This window comes from Muscardinus avellanarius (genome assembly GCF_963383645.1).
Source record: "Muscardinus avellanarius genome assembly, chromosome: 7".
Taxonomy (NCBI): Eukaryota; Metazoa; Chordata; class Mammalia; order Rodentia; family Gliridae; genus Muscardinus; species Muscardinus avellanarius.
This window is the reverse complement of record NC_137793.1, coordinates 60,111,358-60,132,995: the sequence shown is the minus strand read 5'-3', so window position 1 is coordinate 60,132,995 and position 21,638 is coordinate 60,111,358. Positions and strand designations below refer to the sequence as shown.

At 40.5% G+C, this 21,638-nt stretch overlaps 1 protein-coding gene across 1 annotated transcript in view; it reads left to right on the top strand.

Annotated features, from left to right (window-relative positions):
- The window catches only part of SDCCAG8 (SHH signaling and ciliogenesis regulator SDCCAG8), a gene marked incomplete at both ends in the record, with an annotated part of 250,021 nt that overhangs the window by 30,889 nt on the left and 197,494 nt on the right, over positions 1–21,638 (top strand). The window contains 4 exons of the mRNA XM_080698322.1: positions 449–568; positions 8,249–8,389; positions 16,066–16,130; positions 18,381–18,569. Coding sequence (XP_080554448.1) covers positions 449–568; positions 8,249–8,389; positions 16,066–16,130; positions 18,381–18,569 — 515 coding nt within the window. The remainder of the gene's footprint in view (positions 1–448; positions 569–8,248; positions 8,390–16,065; positions 16,131–18,380; positions 18,570–21,638) is intronic.

The window sequence follows — 21,638 nt, the reverse complement described above, 5'->3', positions numbered from 1 at the left end:
TTCCTTGTAATTATGCCCTGCATGACCAAGGAAACCCTCAGAACTCTCGACCAACTGCTTCACTCACAATTCACTTGCATCTAGCTACCAGTTCATAGATAATCATTGTACCTCCCTTTGCCTTTATCTTAGAGTCTCCTATTTAGTCCTTACAAGCTATAGTACGAATGACCAATATCAATAATTCATAAGGACTAATAGTACCCTATTTTTCAGTAATATATATCATTCTTAAAACTATCTTAGGGAATTTTTTATGAGCTGTGATCCTGTGGGGGAAAAGTTGTCAGAAATGACACATACTTGTGATATGGCTATTAGCAGGCCCATGATCCATGCCCAGTCCTCTTTGTTAGCTAAAGTTTTAGTTTGCTGTATTCTGTGGTGATCAATAAATAAAAGCATTGTTTTAAAATGTTTAAACTGTTTGGTTTCTGCTTTTCTATAGGAGGAACTCTCTGGAATGAAAAGTAGGGTACAAGTAGTTGTGCTTGAAAATGAAAGACTTCAGCAAGTGCTAAAATTTCCAAGACCGGAGGAGACACTGAAGGAACAAACGCTTGCAGAGGTGAGCATTTGGAGACCTGTGAACTCTGCTGTGTGGCATTGTCCCCTCCTGCCCTCTCCTCCAGCCGTGTAAACTGTTGAGTCTCTCCTTGAAGTTGGGCCAAAGTGCAATGCTGCTGTTTGTTTGATGCCTTAGACCTAAGAGTTCCTGAGGTGGATGTGTCCAGATTAGATGGTAGAGTGATGCCTTCTGTTTCCTTCAGCTTCTTCTCTGAGCATTCAATTTGTGCTTTTTCCATATGTAAAGAATAGATTTCAATGTAGGAAGTGTGTTATATGGGAGAGACTTTGTTAAAAACAGAAGCTCTTCAGAATTTTATTTTTAGATCTTTTTTGAAATATTCTAAAACTTTATTGAACTCTAAAATCTAATGTCTAATTTAAAACATGGTGTAACAGAAAGAAGGTTTACCTGAGGGCCCAAGCATCAAAATCTTAGTCTCTAGGTATTTAGCAGGTGGTTTTATAGGCCTTTGCATGGCTTAGCCTCATGGGTAATTCCTTTATTGGTAGTTAGAAAAGATTTATTCATTTTAAGAGTTGATTACACAAGCATGGTGGCTCCTACCTGTGTAATCCCAGTACTTGAGAGGCTGAGACAAGAGGATCATAGGTTGGAGACCATCCTCAGTCACTTAGCAAAATTCTCAGCAACCTAGAAGGACCCTGTTTCAAAGTCCCGGGTGAGGGGGTACAGGGTACAGCTGAGGCTGTCCATGCACTGCGATCATCCTGTCTCCGTCTCCCAAAAGGTGGGATTACAAGCATGCGCCACCGTGCCCAGCTTGGTTTTTGTTTTAATATAGGGTCTTGCTAGGTTGTTAAGTCTCATTAAATTGCTATTCAACCTGTAATCCTCCTGTCTAGCCTCCCAAATGCTGGGATTATAGGTATGCCAACACCATGCCCAGTTTAAAAAATATTTTTATTAGTGCATTGTACTTGTACATGGTAGTGAAATTCCTAGTGATACATTCATATATGCATATAACATTATTTGATCTATTTTTTCTTGTACCTCTTCTTTCCTTGCTTATTCCCGCCCCCATCTTCTTCCAGTATTCTACCATTCTTTCTCCTAATTTTTATTATTATTATTATTATTATTTTTTTTTTTGGTGGTACTGGGGTTCCTGGAAGCCCTTCTATCTCCGGGCTACACTCCCAGACCTATTTTATATTTTTGAAACAGGGTCTCTTAAGCCAGCGTGGCTGGCTTTGAACCTGCGCGATTCTCCTGTCTCCGCCTCCCAAGCGCGAGGATTACAAGCATGCGCCACCACACCACACCCGGCTTCTTTCTCCTAACTTTTATGAGGTCTCTGTTCCTCAAGAACATGAATTTTTACCAAGTTCCATAAAGTGATTGTAGTATCAGTGGCCCACAGTTTGAACCACAGTGGATCAGATGATCTCTATAATTCTCTGACCCAAAATTCTTGTAATTATATCTAACTAGCATTTAAAATTAATATCTTTCTAGCCAGGTATAGTAATACAGTACTTTGGAGGCTGGGATAGGTGGATTGCAGGTTCAAAGCCAGCCAGGGATGTTCTCCCTCGGAGCTGCTCATCCCTAGCTATTTTACTCTTTTTTTTTTTTTTTTTTTTTTTTTGTCTGGGGATGGAACCCAGGGGCATTTGACCTCCGAGCTACACCCCCTGCCCTATTTTTTATTCTTTAGTTTGAAACAGGGTCTCACTAAGTTGCAGAGGGCCTCCCTAAGTAGTAGCTGAGGCTGTCTGTGAACCACGATCCTCCAGTCTCAACCTCCCGAATGCTGGGATTACAATCATGCGCCACCACACCCGGCTCACTTTTTTAATTTTGAAATTGAATCTCACTAAGTTGCTAAGGCTGGCCTAAAACTTGTGATCCTTCAATTTCAGCCTCCCAAATACTAGAATTACAGGTGTGTTCCACTGCGCCTAGCTGAGAAATATCTGATTATTTTAACTTTGAAAAATAAAGAAAGCTGAGTAGTAATTTAGTTTCTTGCAGTTTCATTTAAGTTTTTAACCAATTATTTTCTCCTGACTACTTCTTTCTGAATATTGTGTAATTATTAATTATTAAAAATTCTGTCTAGTTTATTATTTTAATATCAACTGGAAGAAATGATCACATAAAAAGTACTTAGAAGTAGGTCATTTGAAAAATAAACAAGCCAGGCGTGGTGGTGCATGCTTGTCATTCCAGTACTTGGGAGCTGAGACAGAATCATGCAGGTTCGAAGCCAGCCTCAGCTACTTAGTGAGGCTCTCAGCAACTTAGTGAGACACTGTTTCTAAACAAAATATAAAATAGGTCTGGGAGTGTAGCTCAGAGGTAGAAAGCCCCTGGGTCCCATCCCTAGTACCACAAAAAGAAAAGAAAAACAGGCTTTTGCTTTCCTTCTAGTCACTCAGCACACCATGACTCAATAGTTCCTAATCTTCAATATTTAGCCAGTGGTAGAATGGGAAAAGAAGTAAGAAAGGAACTGAGCAGCCAGGCGCATCAAGGGCAAGGGAAGAGAGTGATATGGAGGGAAAGGAAACCGTGGTAGAGGCCTGTGACTCATGACTTGCAGTGTGAGTGCTGGGACCGCTTGTGACAGGACCAAGCTGGCTGTACAGAGGCTTTGCTGTTTTAGACATTCTCAAGAGCTAAGGTGTCATGAGGTACTGACATGACTGTCCCAGAACTAGAGACTGAACCCAGGGGCATTCTACCTCCAAGCTACACCGCCGGACCTATTTATTATTCTTTATTTTGAAACAGGGTCTCACTAAGTTACAGAGGACCTCACTAAGTAGCTGAGGCTGTCAGCAAACCTGTGATCCTCCTGTCTCAGCTTCCCAAGTACTGGGATTACAAGTGTGTGCTACCACACTCAGAATGTAGATGATTTTTTAATACTAAAATTATTTGCAATATTTAATCTTCATTTTTCAACACTTTTTTTTTTTTTTTTTTGGTGGTACTGGGGATGGAACCCTTCTACCTCCAGGCTACACTCCCAGACCTATTTTATATTTGTATTTGGAAACAGGGTCTCTTAAGCCAGCGAGGCTGGCTTCAAACGTGCGCGATCCTCCTGTCTCCGCCTCCCAAGCAGGGGGGGGGGGGGATTACAAGCGTGCATGTGCCACCACGCGAACCCAGGGACATTTTATCTCTGCCCTACAGTCCCAGCCCTTTGTTTTGTTTTGGTTTTGTTTGGTGGTACTGGGGTTCCTGGAAGCCCCTCTACCTTCGGGCTACACTCCCAGACCTATTTTATACTTTTCTTATTTTTGGAAACAGGGTCTCTTAAGCCAACCTGCACGATCCTACTGTCTCCGCCTCCCAAGCAGGGGGATTACAAGTGTGCGCCACCACACCCGGAACAGTCTCAGCCCTTTTTATTTTTTATTTTGAAACTAGGTTTTGTTAAGTTACTGAAGTACTACTGCACGCAGGCCTCCAACCTGAGATCCTTCTGTTTCATCCTCCCAAGTAATGCAATTACAGATGTATGCCACCGTGCCCACTCGTCACCCTTTAGTCTCATAAAATTTCTTCCTGGAAAGCTTTCTTTAGAATACAAAAGTTATAAAATATCAAAACATGCTATTTCTTAGGAATTTTGCCATATATACTCATTCAAAGATCTGAGCTATATATTTTAGGTGGAAAATTTCTGAGTCATTCCTGTGTTTTTTCTCATCTCTACTACTAACACTCCCCTCAATTAAGAAATGAAAGGGTTTTAGTGATGTCAGAGATGTAATATACAGAGATATTTTAAAATCTTGGTGAAAGCTAGGCATGGTGGCGCACGCTTGTAATCCCTGTGCTTGGGAGGCGGAGACAGGAGGATCATGCAGGTTCGAAGCCAGCTGTGCTGGCTTAAGAAACCCTGTTTCCAAATAAAAATAAAAAAATAGGTCTGGAAGTGTAGCCCGGAGGTAGAAGGGTTTCCAGGAACCCCAGTACCACCAAAAAAATTTTTTTTTGGTTAAATAACCATTCATGTTGGTTGTTGTTATTGTCGTTGTTGTTTTGTGGCACTGGGGATGGAATCCAGGGGCATTCTACATCTGAGCTACAACCCCAGCTCTATTTTTTTTATTCGTGTGTGTGTGTGTGTGTGTGTGTGTGTGTGTGTGTGTGTGTTACTGAAGATGGAATCAGGGACTTTTCTACCTACAGGCTATATTCCCAGACCTATTTTATACTTTATTTGGAAACAAGGTCTCACTAAGTTGTTGAGAGCCTCACTAAGTAGCTGAGGCTGGCTCCAAACTTATGCGATCCTCCTGTCTCAGCCTCTCAAGCGCTGGGATTACAAGTGTGCGCTACCATGCCCAGCTTTTATTCTTTATTTTGAAACAGGGTCTCATTGAGTTGCAAAGGGCCTCACTAAGTACCTGAGACTGTCCACGTCGTGATCCTCATGTCTCAGTGTGTGCCACCGTGCCCGGTTTACCATTCATGTTTTTAAAAGCTCTCTGTTAAAGAACAAAGTGTCTATTAGACCAGTACTTCTTTCCAAAGAATGATAGCATTTTATATCATCAATTGGTAATCTGTGGCCTGCATACTTTCTCTGTAGGAAATTTAGTGCCGCCCTCCTTCATTGATCTCATTGACTTTAAAGGCAGTCAGATATTGACAGTGCTGGGCCTTCCTACAAAGTCAATCAGAAGCTCATCAGCTGCTATGATGTACTACTCTCAAGTCCCTTATTTGATTCTGTAGCTGCTGCTGCTTCTTTACTTTATTTTATTTTCCTAGTACTGAGAATTGAACCCAGGGGCATTCTTCCTCTGAGCTACATTCTCAGTTCTATTTTTATTTTTATTTTTTTTTACTTTGAAACAGGGTCTTGCTAAGTTGCAGAGGACCTTTACTGGGTTGTTGAGACTGGCCTCAAACCTGTGATCCTCCTGTCTCAGCCTCCCAAGTACTGGGATTACAGGTGTGTGCTGCTATGCCTGGCTTCTCGCTTTGTCTTCTGACAAATATTAGCTTGAACTACTAATAATGATGAGTTTCTTATGAACCCCCAGCAGGCACCATGTTTTTATACCTCTTTTACTTTTCTCATGAAGTTTCCCCTTCCTAGAATGCCTTTCCCATCTAGATACCTTGCTTGAACCAAAACCTCTCCAGAAAGCCTTTAAATTTAGGTTTATAATATGTCTCCTGTGTTCTGGCATAGCCTCCCACACGCACCTCTGGCCTAGTACTTACCCTGTTGAATTGAAATGACCCACTCTGGGGTTGATCTCCCTCACTAGACTGTAAACTCCGTGGAGCTAAGATGGGTCTTGTTCACTTTTCTGCTGTGCACAGCATCTGAGCACAGTAGCTGCTGTAGAAATGCTTGTGCTAAACTGGGCTTCCAGGAGAGTATGGAGTAGAGCCTCAGCACACTACTGTGGAAGAGGACCGCACACTGCATTCTAACAAGGGGGTCCTACGGCTGTCTAGTCGGCCTCGGACCTGTCATCCCTTATGAGCAAGCAAATGCCAGACCCTTCCACCCCTTAGCAAATGTGCCATCATTATTGGTTGAGTTCAGCTGATAGAAGTATTTTGGTCCTTGTTGCATACATTTATTTCCTAGTTGTTATTGTGTTTGTTTGTTCGTTGGTTGGTTGTTGGTTGGTTGGTTGGTTGGTTGGTAGGTACTGGGAATTGAACCATGGAGATTCTACCACTGAGGTATATCTCCAGGCCAAGAAAGAGAAAGACAGACAGACAGACAGGCATGGTGCCAGTACACCTATAATTCCAGTACTGGGAGACTGAGACAGGAGGGTCACAGGTTCATGGTCAGCCTCAGCACCTTATCAAGACCCTCAGCAACCTGGTAGGGAGAGAGAGAGAGAAGGATGGAAGGAGGGAGGGAGGGAGGGAGGGGGGGAAGGAGAGAGAGAGAGAGAGAGAGTCATTCATTTATTTCAGTGAATGTGGAGAAGGTGGAAGAGGTGGCTAACTGATAATAGATGCACCAGATTCAACCTGAAGATATGTTTGCTTGATAAACTTTGAGAAATATTTCAAATGAAGAAAGAGAATCTGTTTTCTTTAAAAGAAAATCAGAAGATTTTATGGCAATCTGATTTTCCATTCCCACATGGGGAATTGACTGGTACTGAGCAAGGGATGTGTCCTTTCATGGACACAGTTGTATGGATTACCATGAGACCACCACTTCTTCTGAGTCCCTGACAAGCTGCATGTCACCACATGTGTATTGTCTTTCTTTTTTTTTCTTTTAATTTGTGATACTGGGGATAAAACCCAGGAACATTCTACTTCTGAGCTATACCCCCAGCCCTATTTTATTTTTACTTTGAAACAGGGTCTTGCTAGGTTTCTGAGAGTCTCACTATTTGCTGAGGCTGTCCTTGATCCTGCAATCCTCCTGTCTCATCCTCCCAAGTACTGGGATTACAAGTGTGTGTTGCCACCATGCCCAGCTCTATTTTATTTTTTATTTGAAAACAGGGTCTGGCTAAGGTGCAGAGGGCCTCACTACATTGTGAGGCTGGCCTTGAATCTGTGTTCCTGCTAGCTCAGCCTCCCAAATCCTGGGAATACAGGTGTGCACCACTATGCCCAGCTGTGTATTATTTCTTATCAACACATGTATACTATTTTCCTTTTGAATGTAACTTTTTATAAAGAGGTAAGAATATAATGGGCTCAGGAACTCAAGGAAGAAAAAAGACAATTTTATTTTTTCTCCTCATAACATTTCTGGCACCAAATGTTTAGGATTTTTTTCTGCACACCAAACCATTCCCCATTTCTCTTTGTACACCAACTGGGTTTCCAATGATTCAATTAAATTATGATACTACCTATCTAGAATTGGTCAGATCCCACAGTTTAAGGGCTCTATGCCCCATATTTTATCCACCAGTCATAATCTCCAGATTACTCTTAATTCTGTTTGCTGTGGCTGCCAATTGAGGGTTCCCATAACCTCCCCTTTATTGTGGTACTAGGGATTGAACCCAGGGGCCTTTTTCCTATGAGCTACACCCCAGCTCATTTTTACTTTTTTGTTTTAAAACAGAGTCTTACTAAGTTGCTGAGGGCCTCAATAGATTGCTGAGGCTGGCTATGAACCTGAAATTCTCCTGTCTCAGCCTCCCAAGTGCTGGGATTACAGATCTGTGCCACCATGCCCAGCTCTACAATCCTTTCTTCATGTTTGATATTTATTACTTTTGCCATTTACTAGCCACTTTGTACCCTTGTGACCATTCACAAGTTATAAGAAGCCCACAAATAGTGTCTGGCATGTAGTAAACACCATATGTGTATGTAATTATTATTATTACTCATTCTTCTATGAAATGTGAAAAATGAGAGACACACCCACAGAGTGCTGCATGTTTCACAAGTATTTGTCTTCAGAGGAGTGAGAGATCATTTTACTTGCCAAATATGCTGACATCCAGCCCTTCCTGCTCACTCAATTTGGAGTATTCCTAAGGATTACCTATAGGAATCTGACTTTGTAATACCTGTTATGAAATATGAGCCTAATAGCTTAAAAAGGTAAAATGATCTTTGACTTGAAGTTGAAGTGTTTCCCCATTTCATTATGGGTGAGACTCTATATTCCTTTTATAAAGCATGCATGCTTATTTAAAGTTGAATGCCAGTAGCAATTACCAGTACATTTTATTTTAGGAAAATACACAGAATCCTTGGCTTACTATGAGTGAAGGTTCTCGGGTGGATGAAGATGCCAGCAGACCATTTTCCCATGGTGATGCAGTTATTGGTAAATCTGCATCTGTTCATGAGACTGACAAATGGAAACTAGAACTGGTAAGTATTTGGCATCTGCATTTTCCTCCCTTTTTGTTCTTTTTGGTTTGGTTAACATAGAATTTGCCATTTAAGCCTGTGTGTGTGTGTGTGTGTGTGTGTGTGTGTGTGTGTGTGTGTGTGTGTATGTGTATGTGTATGTATGTGTTTTACTGGAGATTGAACCTTGGAGTGTTCTATATTATACCCCCAGTCCTATTTGTATTTCTTGTTTGCTTGTTTTGAAACATGATCTCATCAAGTTGTTGAGAGTCTCCATATATTGCTGAAGCTGTCCTCAAACTTGTGATTCTCTTGTCTCAGCCTACCAAATACTGAGATTACAGGCATGCACCGCCAAGCCCAGTATGGCCAAGTTCCTTTTTATCACTTGTTTTCCTGATTTCCTTTGGTTCCTTGTTCATGTTTTACCTCTGGCTCCTTGAGTATATTTAAAACAGTTGTTTGATGCTCAGTCTCCACTTGTTTATGTGGTTACTCTGGGTTTTTTTTATTTTTATTTTTATTTCTTTGGCGGTACTATGGATGGAACCCAGCAACATTGTTCCTCTGAGCCTGAGCTACACCCCCAGCCCTATTTTTTAATTTTTTAATTTTTTATTTTTGGTGGTACTGGGGATAGAACCCAGGGGCCTTCTACCTCCAGGATACACTTCCAGACCTGTTTTATATTTTTATTTGGAAACAGGGTTTCTTAAGCCAGCTGAGGCTGCCTTCGAACCTGTGTGATCCTCCTGTCTCAGCCTCCCAAGCGCGGAGGTTACAAGCGTGCACCACCATGCCCAGCATATTCTTTATTTTGAAACAGGGTCTCACTGAGTTGCAAAGGGCCTTGCTAAGTAGCTGAGGCTGTCCACGCCTCCCAAATGCTGGGATTACAAGTATGCACCACCATGCCTGGCCTGGGTCTTCATATAGTTGACTTCTAATTTCATTCTATGTGGTCTGAAAAGATTCAGGGGAGTATGTCACATTTTTTGAATTTGCTAGTGCTACCTTGTGGCCCAGGATGTGGTCTATTTTGGAGAAGGTTCCATAAGCAGATGAAAAAAATATGAATTCTACTGTAGTTGGGTAGAATATTCTGTATGTGTGTAATAGGTCTATTTAGTTTATGGTGTTCTTTAGGTATGAGACATCTTTGCTGACCTTTTTTCTAGAAGATTGGTCTAGTGGTAAGAAGAATATTGAAGTCTCCTAGTATTACTATATTGGGATCTATGTGTGACTTAATGTCACAGAGAATTTGTTTTATGAAAGTAGCTGCACCTATGTTTGGGGCATAAATGTTGACTATTGTTATTTGCTTCTGCTGGATTGTTCCTTTTACCAGTAAAAAGTGACCTCTTTGTCTCTTCTAATAAGGTTGGGCTTGAAATCTAACATGTCTGATAGCCTAGTTGCTATTCCTGCTTGTCTTTGAGTTTTATTGACATGGATTTACCTTGCTCCTGCCCTTTACTTTTAGTTGGTGACTATTTTTACTTGTAAGGTATATTTCTTGCAGGCAGCAGATAGATGGATTCTGATTTTTAATCCATTTTGCCACCTTATGTCTTTTTACTGGGGAGATGAGGCCATTTATGTTCAGTGTGATTATTGAGAGATGATTTTTAGTTTGTAATATTTTAAGGTTTAACTTCTGTTTGAGATAGTGTTTGTTCTTTTTGCTTAATTGTTTGATGGAAATTATTGTTTCTCTGGCTCTGATGTTTATTACTTAATTCTTCTTTATAATAAATCTCTGTATTTTCTCTAGAGCTGGTTTGAAAAACACAAATTTTTCCAGCTTCTGTTTTTTATGGAAGGTTTCTATTTCCCCATCAAATTTGAGGGATAGCTGGGTAGGATATTTTTGGTTGCAAGTTGTTTTCTTTCAGAGTTTGGAATATGTCACTCCAGACCCTCCTTGCTTTCATGACTTGGTTTTGAAAGTCTGAAGTGATTTATATTGTTTTGCCTCTTAATGTCCCTTGATCTTTTGCTTTTGTTGCCTTTAATATTCTCTCCTTGGCCTCTGTTGAATGCCACACTGCTGAATGATGAATGGGTCACAGAAGTAGTAAGGGATGAAACTAAGAAATTCCTAGAAACAAATGAAAATATATCAACATATCAAAACTTCTGAGTCAGGCATGGTGGCACACACTCATAATCCCAGTACTTGGGAGGCTGAGATAGGAGGATCACAGGTTTAAAGCCAGCCATAGCAGCTTAGTGAGGCTCTCAGCAATTTAGTGAGAACCTGTTTCCAAATAAAATATAAAATGGGTCTGGAGGTGTAGGTCAGAGGTAGAAGGCCCCTGGGTTCCATCCTCAAGACCACAAACAAACAAACAAAAAACTTCTGGGACACCTTGAAGGCAGTATTAAGAGGAAATTTTATTGCATTGAGTGCCCACATATGAATAGAAAATCACCAAATAAATAACCTAATGACACACCTCAAAGCCCTTGAAAAACAGGAACCATCTAACCCCAAAGCCAGTAGAAGACAGGAAATATTATAATCAGAGCAGAAATCAATGAAGTAGAGAATAAAAACATACAGAAAATCAACAAAATGAAAGCTGGTTTCTCGAAAAAATAAACAAAATGGATAAACATCTAGCTAACCTAACCAAAACAAGTGAATCAATTCATATTAGTAAAATAAGAGATGAAAAATAATATATTACCAGCAACAGTGTGGAAATCCAAAGGATTATCAGAAACTACTTTGAAAAACTATACTTCAACAAAGTAGAAAATCTAGAAGAAATTTGCAGATTTCTACATACATACAACCTTCCTAAAATGAGACAAGAAGATATAGAAAATTTAAACTGACCAATAGCAGTCAAAGAGATTGAAGCAGCTATAAAGAACCTATCATCAAACAAAAACCCAGCCGGGCGTGGTAGCACACGCTTGTAATCCCAGCGCTTGGGAGGCTGAGACAGGAGGATCGCGCAGGTTCGAAGCCAGCTGGTTTAAGAGACCCTGTTTCCAAATAAAATATAAAATAAGTCTGGGAGTTTAGCCTGGAGGTAGAAGGCCCCTGGGTTTCATTCCCAGTACCACCAAAAAAAAAAAAAAAAAAAAAAAAAAAAACCCAGCAACCCAGCACCTAAAACCTTTATAGAAGAGCTAATCCCAATATCCCTCAATCTATTCCATGAAATAGAAAAAAACAGGACTGTCCCAAACACATTCTACCAAGCCAACATCACATTAATGCCAAATTCAAATAAAACAGCTCAAGAAAAGAATCCTATATCATTAACAAACTTAGACACAAAACTGCCAAACAAAATACTAACAACACACATTCAGAACAACATCAAGAAAATCATACACCATGACCTAGTAGGGGTTATCACAGGGACCTATGCGAGGCTAGTTCAAAATACAAAAGATAATCTATGTAATTCATCACATAAACAGAACCAAAGTAAAAAATCACTTGTTCATTTTAATAGATGCTGAAAAAGCATTCAACAAATCCAGCACTCATTTATGCTAAAAGCACTGCAGAGAATTGGAATGGAAGGACTATACCTCAACATTATAAAGGCAACATACAATAGGCTTACAGAGAACATCATATTAAATGGGGAAAAACTGCAAGAATTCCTCCTAAGAACAGGAATAAGACGAGGATGGCCCTTATCACTACTTTTTTTTTTTTTTTTTTTTTTTTTTGGTGGTACTGGGGGTGGAACCCAGAGGCTTTCTACCTCTGGGCTATACTCTCAGACCTATTTTATATTTTATTTGGAAACAGGGTTTCACTAAGTTGCTGAGAGCCTCACCAAGTAGCTGAGGCTGCCTTCAAACCTGCGCAATCCTCCTGTCTCAGCCTCTCAAGCACGGGGATTACAAGCATGCGCCACCATATCCAGCTCACTACTTCTTTTCAATTTAGTACTTGAAACTCTAGCTTGAGCAATAAGTCAAGAGAAGGAAATCAAAGGAGTACAAATAGCAAAAGAAGAACTAAAACTATCCTTATTTGCAGAAGACATTATACTATACTTAGAAAACCCAACAAAGTCAACCAAAAGCTTATAGAACTAATCAGCAAATATAGCCATATGTCTGGATACAAAATCAATCTTAAAAAATCAGAAGCTTTCCTGTAAGCCAACCATAAATCCACTGAAAAAGAAATCCAGAAAACACTTCCACTCAGGATATTTCACAAAAATTATAAAATAAAATACTTGGAATAAACATAGCCAAGTAGGTAAAATATCTCTACAAAGAAAATTATATAACTTAAAAAAGAAATAGAAGACCTTAGGAGATGGAAAGATTTTCCGTGTTCTTGGGTAGGAAGAATAAATATCATGAGAATGGCCATATTTCCAAATGTGATCTACAGATTTAATGCAATACCCATTAAATTGCCAAGGTCATTTCTCACAGACATAGGAAAATCAGTCCTTAAATTCATTTGGAACAACAAAAAACTCAGAATAGCCAAAGTAGTTCTCAGCAACAAAAAAAAATGCAGGAGGCATCACAATACCTGAATTCAAACTATACTACAAAGCCATAGGAATAAAAACAGCACAGTATGGGCACAAACACAGACAAAAGGACCAGTGGAACAGAATACAAGACTCAGAAAGAAATCCACACACTTATAGCCAATCAAAGGGACCAAAAACATACACTGGAAAAAAGATAGCCTCTTCAACAAATTGTGCTGGCAAAACTGGTTGACCATATGCAGAATGGAAATAAACCCCACTTTCTCACCCTGCACAAGAGTCAATTCAAGATGGATCAAAGACTTGGAAATTAAATCAGAGACCTACAGCTCCTCAAAGAGGGCATAGGTCCAACACCTCAACACTTAGGCATAGGTAAAAACTTTCTAACAAGACTCCAAAGGCACAAGAAATTAAAAGGAGGATCAATATATGGGATTGCATTAAACTGAAGAGCTTCTGTACAGCAAAGGAAACTATCAAGAATCTCAACAGCCAACAGAATGGAAAATTTTTTTGCTAACAACTTCTCCAATAGAAGACTAATATCTAGAATATACAGAGAACTCAAGAAACTCAGTGCTAAGAAAACAACCCAATCAAAAAATGGGCAAATTGGGCCAGGTGTGTGGCACACACTTATAATCTCAGCATTCGGGAGGCAGAGACCAGATGTTCGTGGTTTGTGGACAACCTCAGCTACTTAGTGAGGCCCTTCACAACTCAGTGAGATACTGTTTCAAAATGAAAAGACTGAAAAATAGGACTGGGGTGTAGATGGAAGGTACAATGCCACTGGGTTCCATCCCAGTACTGGAAAAAAAAATGGGCAAATGAACTAAATGGACACTTCACAAAAGAAGAAATTAAAATGACCAATAAATGTATGAAAAAACGTTCAGCATCATTAGCAATCAGAGAGCTGAAATCAAAACTAAGATTTCACCTAACTCCAATTAGAATGGCAGTTATTCAAAACACAAACAACAACAAATGCTGGCTAGGATGTGGAGAAGTAGAAACTCTAATACATTGTGGTAGGATTGCAAATTAGTGCAACCACTTTGGAAAACACCATGGAGGATCCTCAGAAGAATGGGAACAACCCACCATATGATCCAGCAATACTACTGGTATTTGGGTAGATACATTCTTCTCTGGAACTAGCCAAGATGTCCATCAACAGATAAGTGGATTACAAAACTATGGGATATGTACACGATGGAATTTTATTCAGCCATAAAGAAGAACAAAATTATGTCATTTTGGGGGAAATAGAACTTGAGAACATTATGCTAAGTGAGATTAGTCAATCACAAAAAGTAGGAAATTGGATGCTGTCTTTAATATGCGGAAGCTAGGGAGAAAAAGGGTCAAAGGAGGAACTCTAGATGAGGAAGGAGAAACCATAGTTGAGCAAATAAGGCAACTTAACTGAGGGAGATGGGGGAAAAGGGAAATTACCTAATGTACATGATGTACATTCACAAACATATCAAAGTCAATCACTAAGCTTAACATGAGGAGAGAGGGGGAGGGAATGGGGTGGGAATTGGGGAAGAGCTAAATGAGTGATGTGTATATGTGTGCCTCTACCATCTTGTACTCCATTAAGATGTATGATTACAATGCACCAGTAAAAAGATCTAGAAAAATAAATAAAACAATTGTTTGAAAGCCTTTGCCTAGTAAGTCTGATGTCTGTGGTTTCTCAAAGATAGTTTTTCAATCTACCCCATTCGTGACCCTACATTCCCTGTTAGCTATCATGCTGCATCTTTGATTTCCCTCAGGCCTACACTTTTCCAAGCAGTTTTGTGTGTTTATATCTCTGTCTCTTATCTCTCACTCTTGCTTGACCATGCTATGACAGAACAAATCCCAGTGATTTATTTCTAAAAGAATACCCATGTATTTTACCTCTGGATCATGATATGTATTTTACTGGGGATGGAACCCAGGAGCATTCTACCTCTGAGCTACACCCCCAGCCCTATATTTTATTCTTTATTTTGAAACAGGGTCTGAGTTGCAAATGGCCTCACTAAGTAGCTGAGGCTGTCCGCAAACCATGGTCCTCCTGTCTCAGTCTCCCAAACTCTAGGGTTATAAGCTTGTGCCACCATGCCCAGCTCTGGATCATGATATGTAACTTTACATGTTCCACAGGCCCCTTTATGTCATCTCCAATCACTGGACCCTCATTTTCTTAAAACTAGCCACTTCCTGACTCTGCGCGCGCGCGCGTGTGTGTGCGTGTGTGTGTGTGTGTGTGTGTGTAATTCTACCTCTGAGCTACACTTCAACTCTGTGTGTGTGTGTGTGTGTGTGTGTGTGTGTGTGTGTGTGTGTAATTCTACCTCTGAGCTACACTTCAACTCTGTGTGTGGTGTGTGTGTGTGTGTGTGTGTGTGTGTGTGTGTGTGTGTGTGTTGTGCCAGGGATTGAACCCAAGGGCATTCTACCTCTGAGCTATACTTCTACAATTCCAGCCCTTTTTTTTTTCCTTGGTGGTCCTGAGGATTGAACCCAGGGGCGTTCTACCTTGGAGATACACTCCCAGCCCGATTTTTTATCTTTATTTTGAAACAGGTTCTCACTAAGCTGCAGAGGGCCTAAGTAGCTGAGACTGTCCACGAACCTTGATCTTCCTGTCTTAGCCTCCCAAGTACTGGAAATACAAGCAAGTGCCACCACACCGGCTCTACTTCCAGCCTTTTTAATGGTTTATTTAATTTATTTCTTCATTGTGGTGCTGAGGATTGAACTCAGGGGCATTCTACCTCAGAACTACACCCTCAGCCTAATTTTACATTTTATTTTGAAATAAGGTCTCACTAAATTGCAGAGGGCTTTTGAAACGTGATCCTCCTGTCTCAGCCTCCCAAGCATTGGGTTTACAGGCATGTGCCACCACACCTGGCTTCAAAGTCATACTTTTAAGGGTAAGATTGATGTATGTGATTTTTGAAAGAAAAATATATTAGTAATCACTATTTTATATCTCAGTAATTCTTTGTAAGCATTGATTCAACAAAATTAGAAAATTTAGGATGAGCTACAGAAAATATTTTCTGAAAGGAAACATTATTTTTCCAGTTAGTGAAAAGAATAAATATTGTGCCTAATATTAATAATTAAAATGTTCTTATAAAAAAACAGTTAATGGAGAAAATGTACTTTTTTTCTGTTCTGTAGGAGAGGCTAAAACTTACATATGAAGCAAAGAGTGAAATCCTGGAATCTCAACTGACATTTTTGAGGTAAAGTGAGATAATTCATTTATGGTACCATAAAAAGTATAATGATTAATTTTTTTAGTTAGGTAATTAATTAATTAAATAATTCATATTTTTGGTATTATAAAACTAGTTTGGGAGTATAGCCCAGAGGATCCCCTGGGTTCTGTCCCCAGTGCCACAAAAAATAAAATAAAATAAAATAAAATAGCCGGACATGGTGGCACAAGCTTGTAATCCCCGCACTTGGGAGGCAGAGACAGGAGGATCGTGCAGGTTCGAAGCCAGCCGTGCGTGCTGGCTTAGGAGACCCTGTTTCCAAATAAAAATGTAAGTCTGGGAGTGTAGCCCGGAGATAGAAGGGCTTCCAGGAACCCCAGTACCACTAAAAACAAACAAAACAAAAAAAGAAGCTTTGGAGAGAAACCTCATCCAGGGGTGAGTACATAAAGTAAAAATAAACAAGCAAAAATCAAATATGTGTGCACACTTTCACACACCAGCCATTCCTTGGCCTTTTTCTCTACTACATTGAACATTCCAGCTAATGGCTGCTACTTATGACTTTCAAATTCTATACAACTGCTTGGTAGCCCACTTTCTTTTGCAATAATTATGTTGAACTTCTGGCTAGATTTTTTCTTTATGTTTTCCTCTTAAAGAGAATAAGGAATAATAAATTAGTCATGGATAAAATCCATGTTTTGTGGGGGTTCTTTTTGTAGTACTGGAAATTAAACCCAGGGTGTTCTACATCTGTGCTACACTCCCAGTTTTATTTATTTTTTTTTTATGATACAGAGTCTTGATAACTTACTCAGGGACTCATCATCAAGTTCTGAGTCTGTCCTTAAACCTGCAATCCTCCTATCTCACTTCCTAAGTACTGGGATTACAGGCATGTGCCCCTGCCAGGCTAAAACCATGTGAACATTTTATAGGCTCGCACTGAAGTAGGGTATTTACCTCACTTTAAAGAAGTTTTTTGATGTTGCCCTACACCTTGATTAAGAGATTTATATGAGGTTTAATGTAGGATGTACATTTGGAGTTTTATTTTCGTTTTGAGGGTAATATAATGTTGATGGATGTAGGATCCTATTAGATAGTAGACTCTAATCTGTATTAAAATCTTAAGAGAGCTGGGTGTGGGTGGAGCACGCTTGTAATCCCAGCATTTGGGAGGCTGAGACCAGAGGATCATGGTTCACGACAGCCTTAGCTACTTAGTGAGACCCTGATTCAAAATAAAGAATAAAAATAGAGCCAGGCATGGTGGCGCATACTTGTAATCCCCATGCTTGGGAGGCAGAGACGGGAGGATCCCGCAGGTTCAAAGCCAGCCACTCTGGCTTAAGAGACCCTGTTTCCAAACCTTAAAAAATGTATAAAATAGGTCTGGGAGTGTAGCCCGGAGGTAAAAGGGTTTCCAGGAACCCCAGTACCACAAAAATAAATAAATAAATAAATAAATAAATAAATAAATAAATAAATAAATATAGGGCAGGGGTTGTGGCTCGGAGGTCAAATGTCCCTGGGTTCCATCCCCAAACCCACCAAAAAAAAAAAAAAAACTTAAGAGGATCTGAGCTAAGTAATGTATTCAAGTTTCATTATACTCAGTGTGTCAATGAGGATAATCCTACATACATTTTAGGTTTGTAGCAGGAATTAATGACACATTGTATGTAAACACCCATAAATAATGGTCATAATTCATTATGATGATTGGCTTAAAAGTAGTATACGTTAGCCGGGCATGGAGGCACATGCTTGTAATCCCAGCATTTGGGAGGCTGAGACTGGAGAAGGATTGGGGTTCGGGGACAGCCTCAGTTAGTTAGTGTGGCCTTTCACAATTTAGTGAGACTCTGTTTCAAAAATGAAAGGACCAAGCCAGGCGTGTAATCCCAGAATTCGGGAGGCTGAGACTGGAGGATCGTGGTTTGCGGACAGCCTCAGCTACTTAGTGAGGCCCTCCGTAACTCAGTGAGACCCGGTTTTAAAATAAAGAATAAAAAATAGGGCAGGGAGTGTGGCTCGAAGGTTGAATGCCCCTGGATTCCATCCCCAGACCCGTAAGTAAATAAATAAATAAATAAATAAATAAATAAATAAATAAAATAGGTCCAGGGGTGTAGCTCAGAGGTAGAATGCCCCTGGGTTCCATCCTCAGTATTGCAAAACCAAAACAAACTAACAAACAACAACAACAACAAAAAGTAGTATACTTTTACCTGGCCATTTCATAGAACTTTTCCCCTTTCATTTTAGGAAAGACTTAGCTGACTATCAGAAAAATTGTGAAGATCTTAAACAGCGCCTGAAGCATAAAGAGTCTCTTCTTGCTGCTAATATTCCCAGCCAAGTTGGTGGGCTTTGTTTGAAATGTGCTCAGCATGAAGCTGTTCTGTCCCAAACGCATAGTAACGTGCACATCCAGACCATCGAGAGACTGACTAAGTAAGTGTGTGTCTACATGCAGTGTGCTAGAAACATAACGTCTTTAGAGGGCTTATGTTCTTTTATACCCCATGCTAAATTACATGTAATTTGTGTGTGTGTGTGTGTGTGTGTGTGTGTTTGTGTGGGGGGGGGGGTCTGGGGATGGAACTCAGGGGCATTCAGCCTCTGAGCTACGCCCCCTGCCCTATCTTTTATTCTTTATTTTGAAACAGGGTTCCACTAAGTTGCAAAGGGCCTCACTAGGTAGCTGAGGCTGTCCAAGAATTGCCATCCTTTTGTCTCAACCTCCCAAATGCCTGGATTACAAGTGTGTGCCACCACACCCAGCGTAAATTACATGTAATTTTAAATTTACAAATAAAGTAGATTTTAACTGGGCTTGGTGACACATGCCTGTAATCATAGTACTTAGGAGGCAGAAACAGGAGGATCATGGTTTCACAGCCAGCCTCAGCAACATAGTGAGGCCCTTCACAACTTAGTAAGACCCTCTTTCAAAATAAAAACAAAATAGGGATGGGGACGTAGCTCAGAAGTAGAAAGCCCCTGGGTTCAATCTCTAGTCCCACAAAAAGAAGGTGAATTTTAAAAGGCTCCTTTATTACATCTTTCTTAAAGAAAGAACTGGTAGTTCTGCCAACTATGGGCAACTATGTCACCTTGGACAAATAGTTTTGTTTCTTGGTTTCAGTTTCATCTTGAATTGAGCTAAGTAACCTTTACGTTCTGCCCAGTTCTGTTACTCTATAATTGCAAATCCGACATTATTCTTTTGTGTGTTACTTTGTTACTATGGATTAAACCTAGAGCATTCTACCTCTGAACTATAACCCTAGCCCTGTTATTTTTTGTATTCAGAGGGTCTAAGTTGCCACGGCTGGCCTCGAACCTGCAACCCTCCTGCTCAGCCTCCCAAGGGCTGGGATCACAGGTGTGCGCCACCGCATCTAGCTAATCCAGCACCATCGTTAACAAAACTGAGTGTAATGCAGAATCCTTCCATTTTACCACTTCAGGTTTCCCTGCTGTGGATTAGGCAGAGTGAGTTCTCACCACATCTTGTTCATGTGCCTATTTTGTAAGAATATTATGAGTACGGTAGAAGAAGGGCTCGATAGAGTGCAGCATTAGTATTTGAGGACTCACTAAGGACAAGGCACAGAATGCTTGTGCTGTCTAAGTTTCCATCGGGCTGACTTCCTACAAGTCTATGCATGATTCTTTACTCCATTCTCGCTCTTTCAGAGGAAGTCTCTGCAAGCTGTGAACCTTTTACTCAGTGGCAGTGGAAAATTGCTATTTATTATAGAATCCAGTATTGGTTTGAAGTATGTGTGTTCCCAGGCCCCCTACTTTTTCCCATGTTCAAAAACACCTTTCTCTGCTTTGTTCATTTCAGTAGCCCAAGCATCACTTCCTTTTAGAAGTGTTCTCTCCCTAGCCTTGTTAATTTTGCCCTCAGCTGACTCAGATTCCTTTCTTCTGTGATTTCCCTTCCCTTCCTCCCTCCTTTTTTCTTTCTTTCTTTCTTCCTTTCCTTCTTTTTTTTTTTTTTTGTGGTACTGGGGATTGAACCTACGGGCATTCTATCTCTGAACTGCACCTCTAACCCTTTTTATTTTATATTTTAAAGGAGGGTCTCATTAAGTTGCTGAAGCTGGCCTCAAACCTTTCATCCTCCTATCTCAGCCTCCTGAGTACTGGGATTACAGGTGTGCATTACTGTGCCTTGCCTTGTCTGTGATTTTATAATATATTGTGTTTACTTGGAGGCAGATTTTATTTTGTTTATTCTGCAGTCCTAGCTCTAGTAGAGTACCTAGCCTGAAGTAGATACTTCATCTGGGATTGAACCCAGGGGCAATCTACCTGTGGGCTACACCCCCAGCCCTTTTATTGTTATTTAGAAACAGAGTCTTGCTGGGTTGATGAGAGTCTCACTACTTGCTGAGGCTGTCCTTGAACCTGCGATCCTCCTGTCTCAGCCCCCCAAGCACTGAGATGACAGGCCTGTGCTGCTGTGCCCAGCTAGTGTAGGCTTTTGAAGCAGACTGTCTGGGCTCATATTGTAGTTCTATTGCTTACTATGTAATCTCACTAAAGTTGCTTAACCTCTTTGTGCCTCAATTCCTTCATTTCTAAAATGGTTGTAAAGATATCCAGTGCATAGGGCATTTTGGGGGGTCATTAACAGAATAGTGCTTAAAATACTTCCTGAAAGCTGTGTATGGTAGCACACACTTGAAATCCCAGTACTTGGAAGGCTGAGACAGGAGGATTGCAGGTTCAAAAGCCGCCTCAGCTACTTAATGAGGGCCTCTGCAACTCAGTGAGACCCTGTTTCAAAATAAAGAATAAAAAATAAGGCTGGGGGTGTAGCTCAGAGGTACAGTGCTCTGGGTTCCATCCCCACTATTGAAAAAAAAAAAAAAACACCAACTTCCTAACTTTAATGAATGCTCAATGAATACCAAACCCCCTCTCGGCCTTCCATACTCCAGTTTCTTTGATTTGCCCCATGGTTCTGTTTGTTCTTTCATAATATGTTATATTACTACTTGGGCACAGTAGTACATACCTGCAATCCCAGTCTGTGGGAGGCTGAGGCAGGAGGATCGCAGGCTCTAGGAGAACACATAGTAACTTAGTGAGACCTGATTTCAAAATTAGAATTAAAAATAAAAAGGATCCAGATGTGGTGGCGTACGCTTGTAATCCCAGTATGTGGGAGGCTGAGACAGGAGGATCTCGATTCTCAGCCAGCCTCAGCTACTTAGTGAGGCCCTCTGCATCTCAGTGAGACCCTATTTCAAAATAAAGAATAAAAAATAGGGCTGGGGGTGAGGCTTGGAGCTAGAATTCCCCTGAGTTCCATCCCTGGTGCCACACAACAAAATAAAAAAGGGATTGGGAAGCTGAGCGTGGTGGCACATGCTTATAATCCCAGCATCTGGGAGGTGGAGATCAGAGGATCGCAATTCATGTGTGGACAGCCTCAGCTACTTAGTGAGGCCATTTGCAACTCAGTGAGACCCTGTTTCAAAACTAAAAAGACTAAAAAATAGG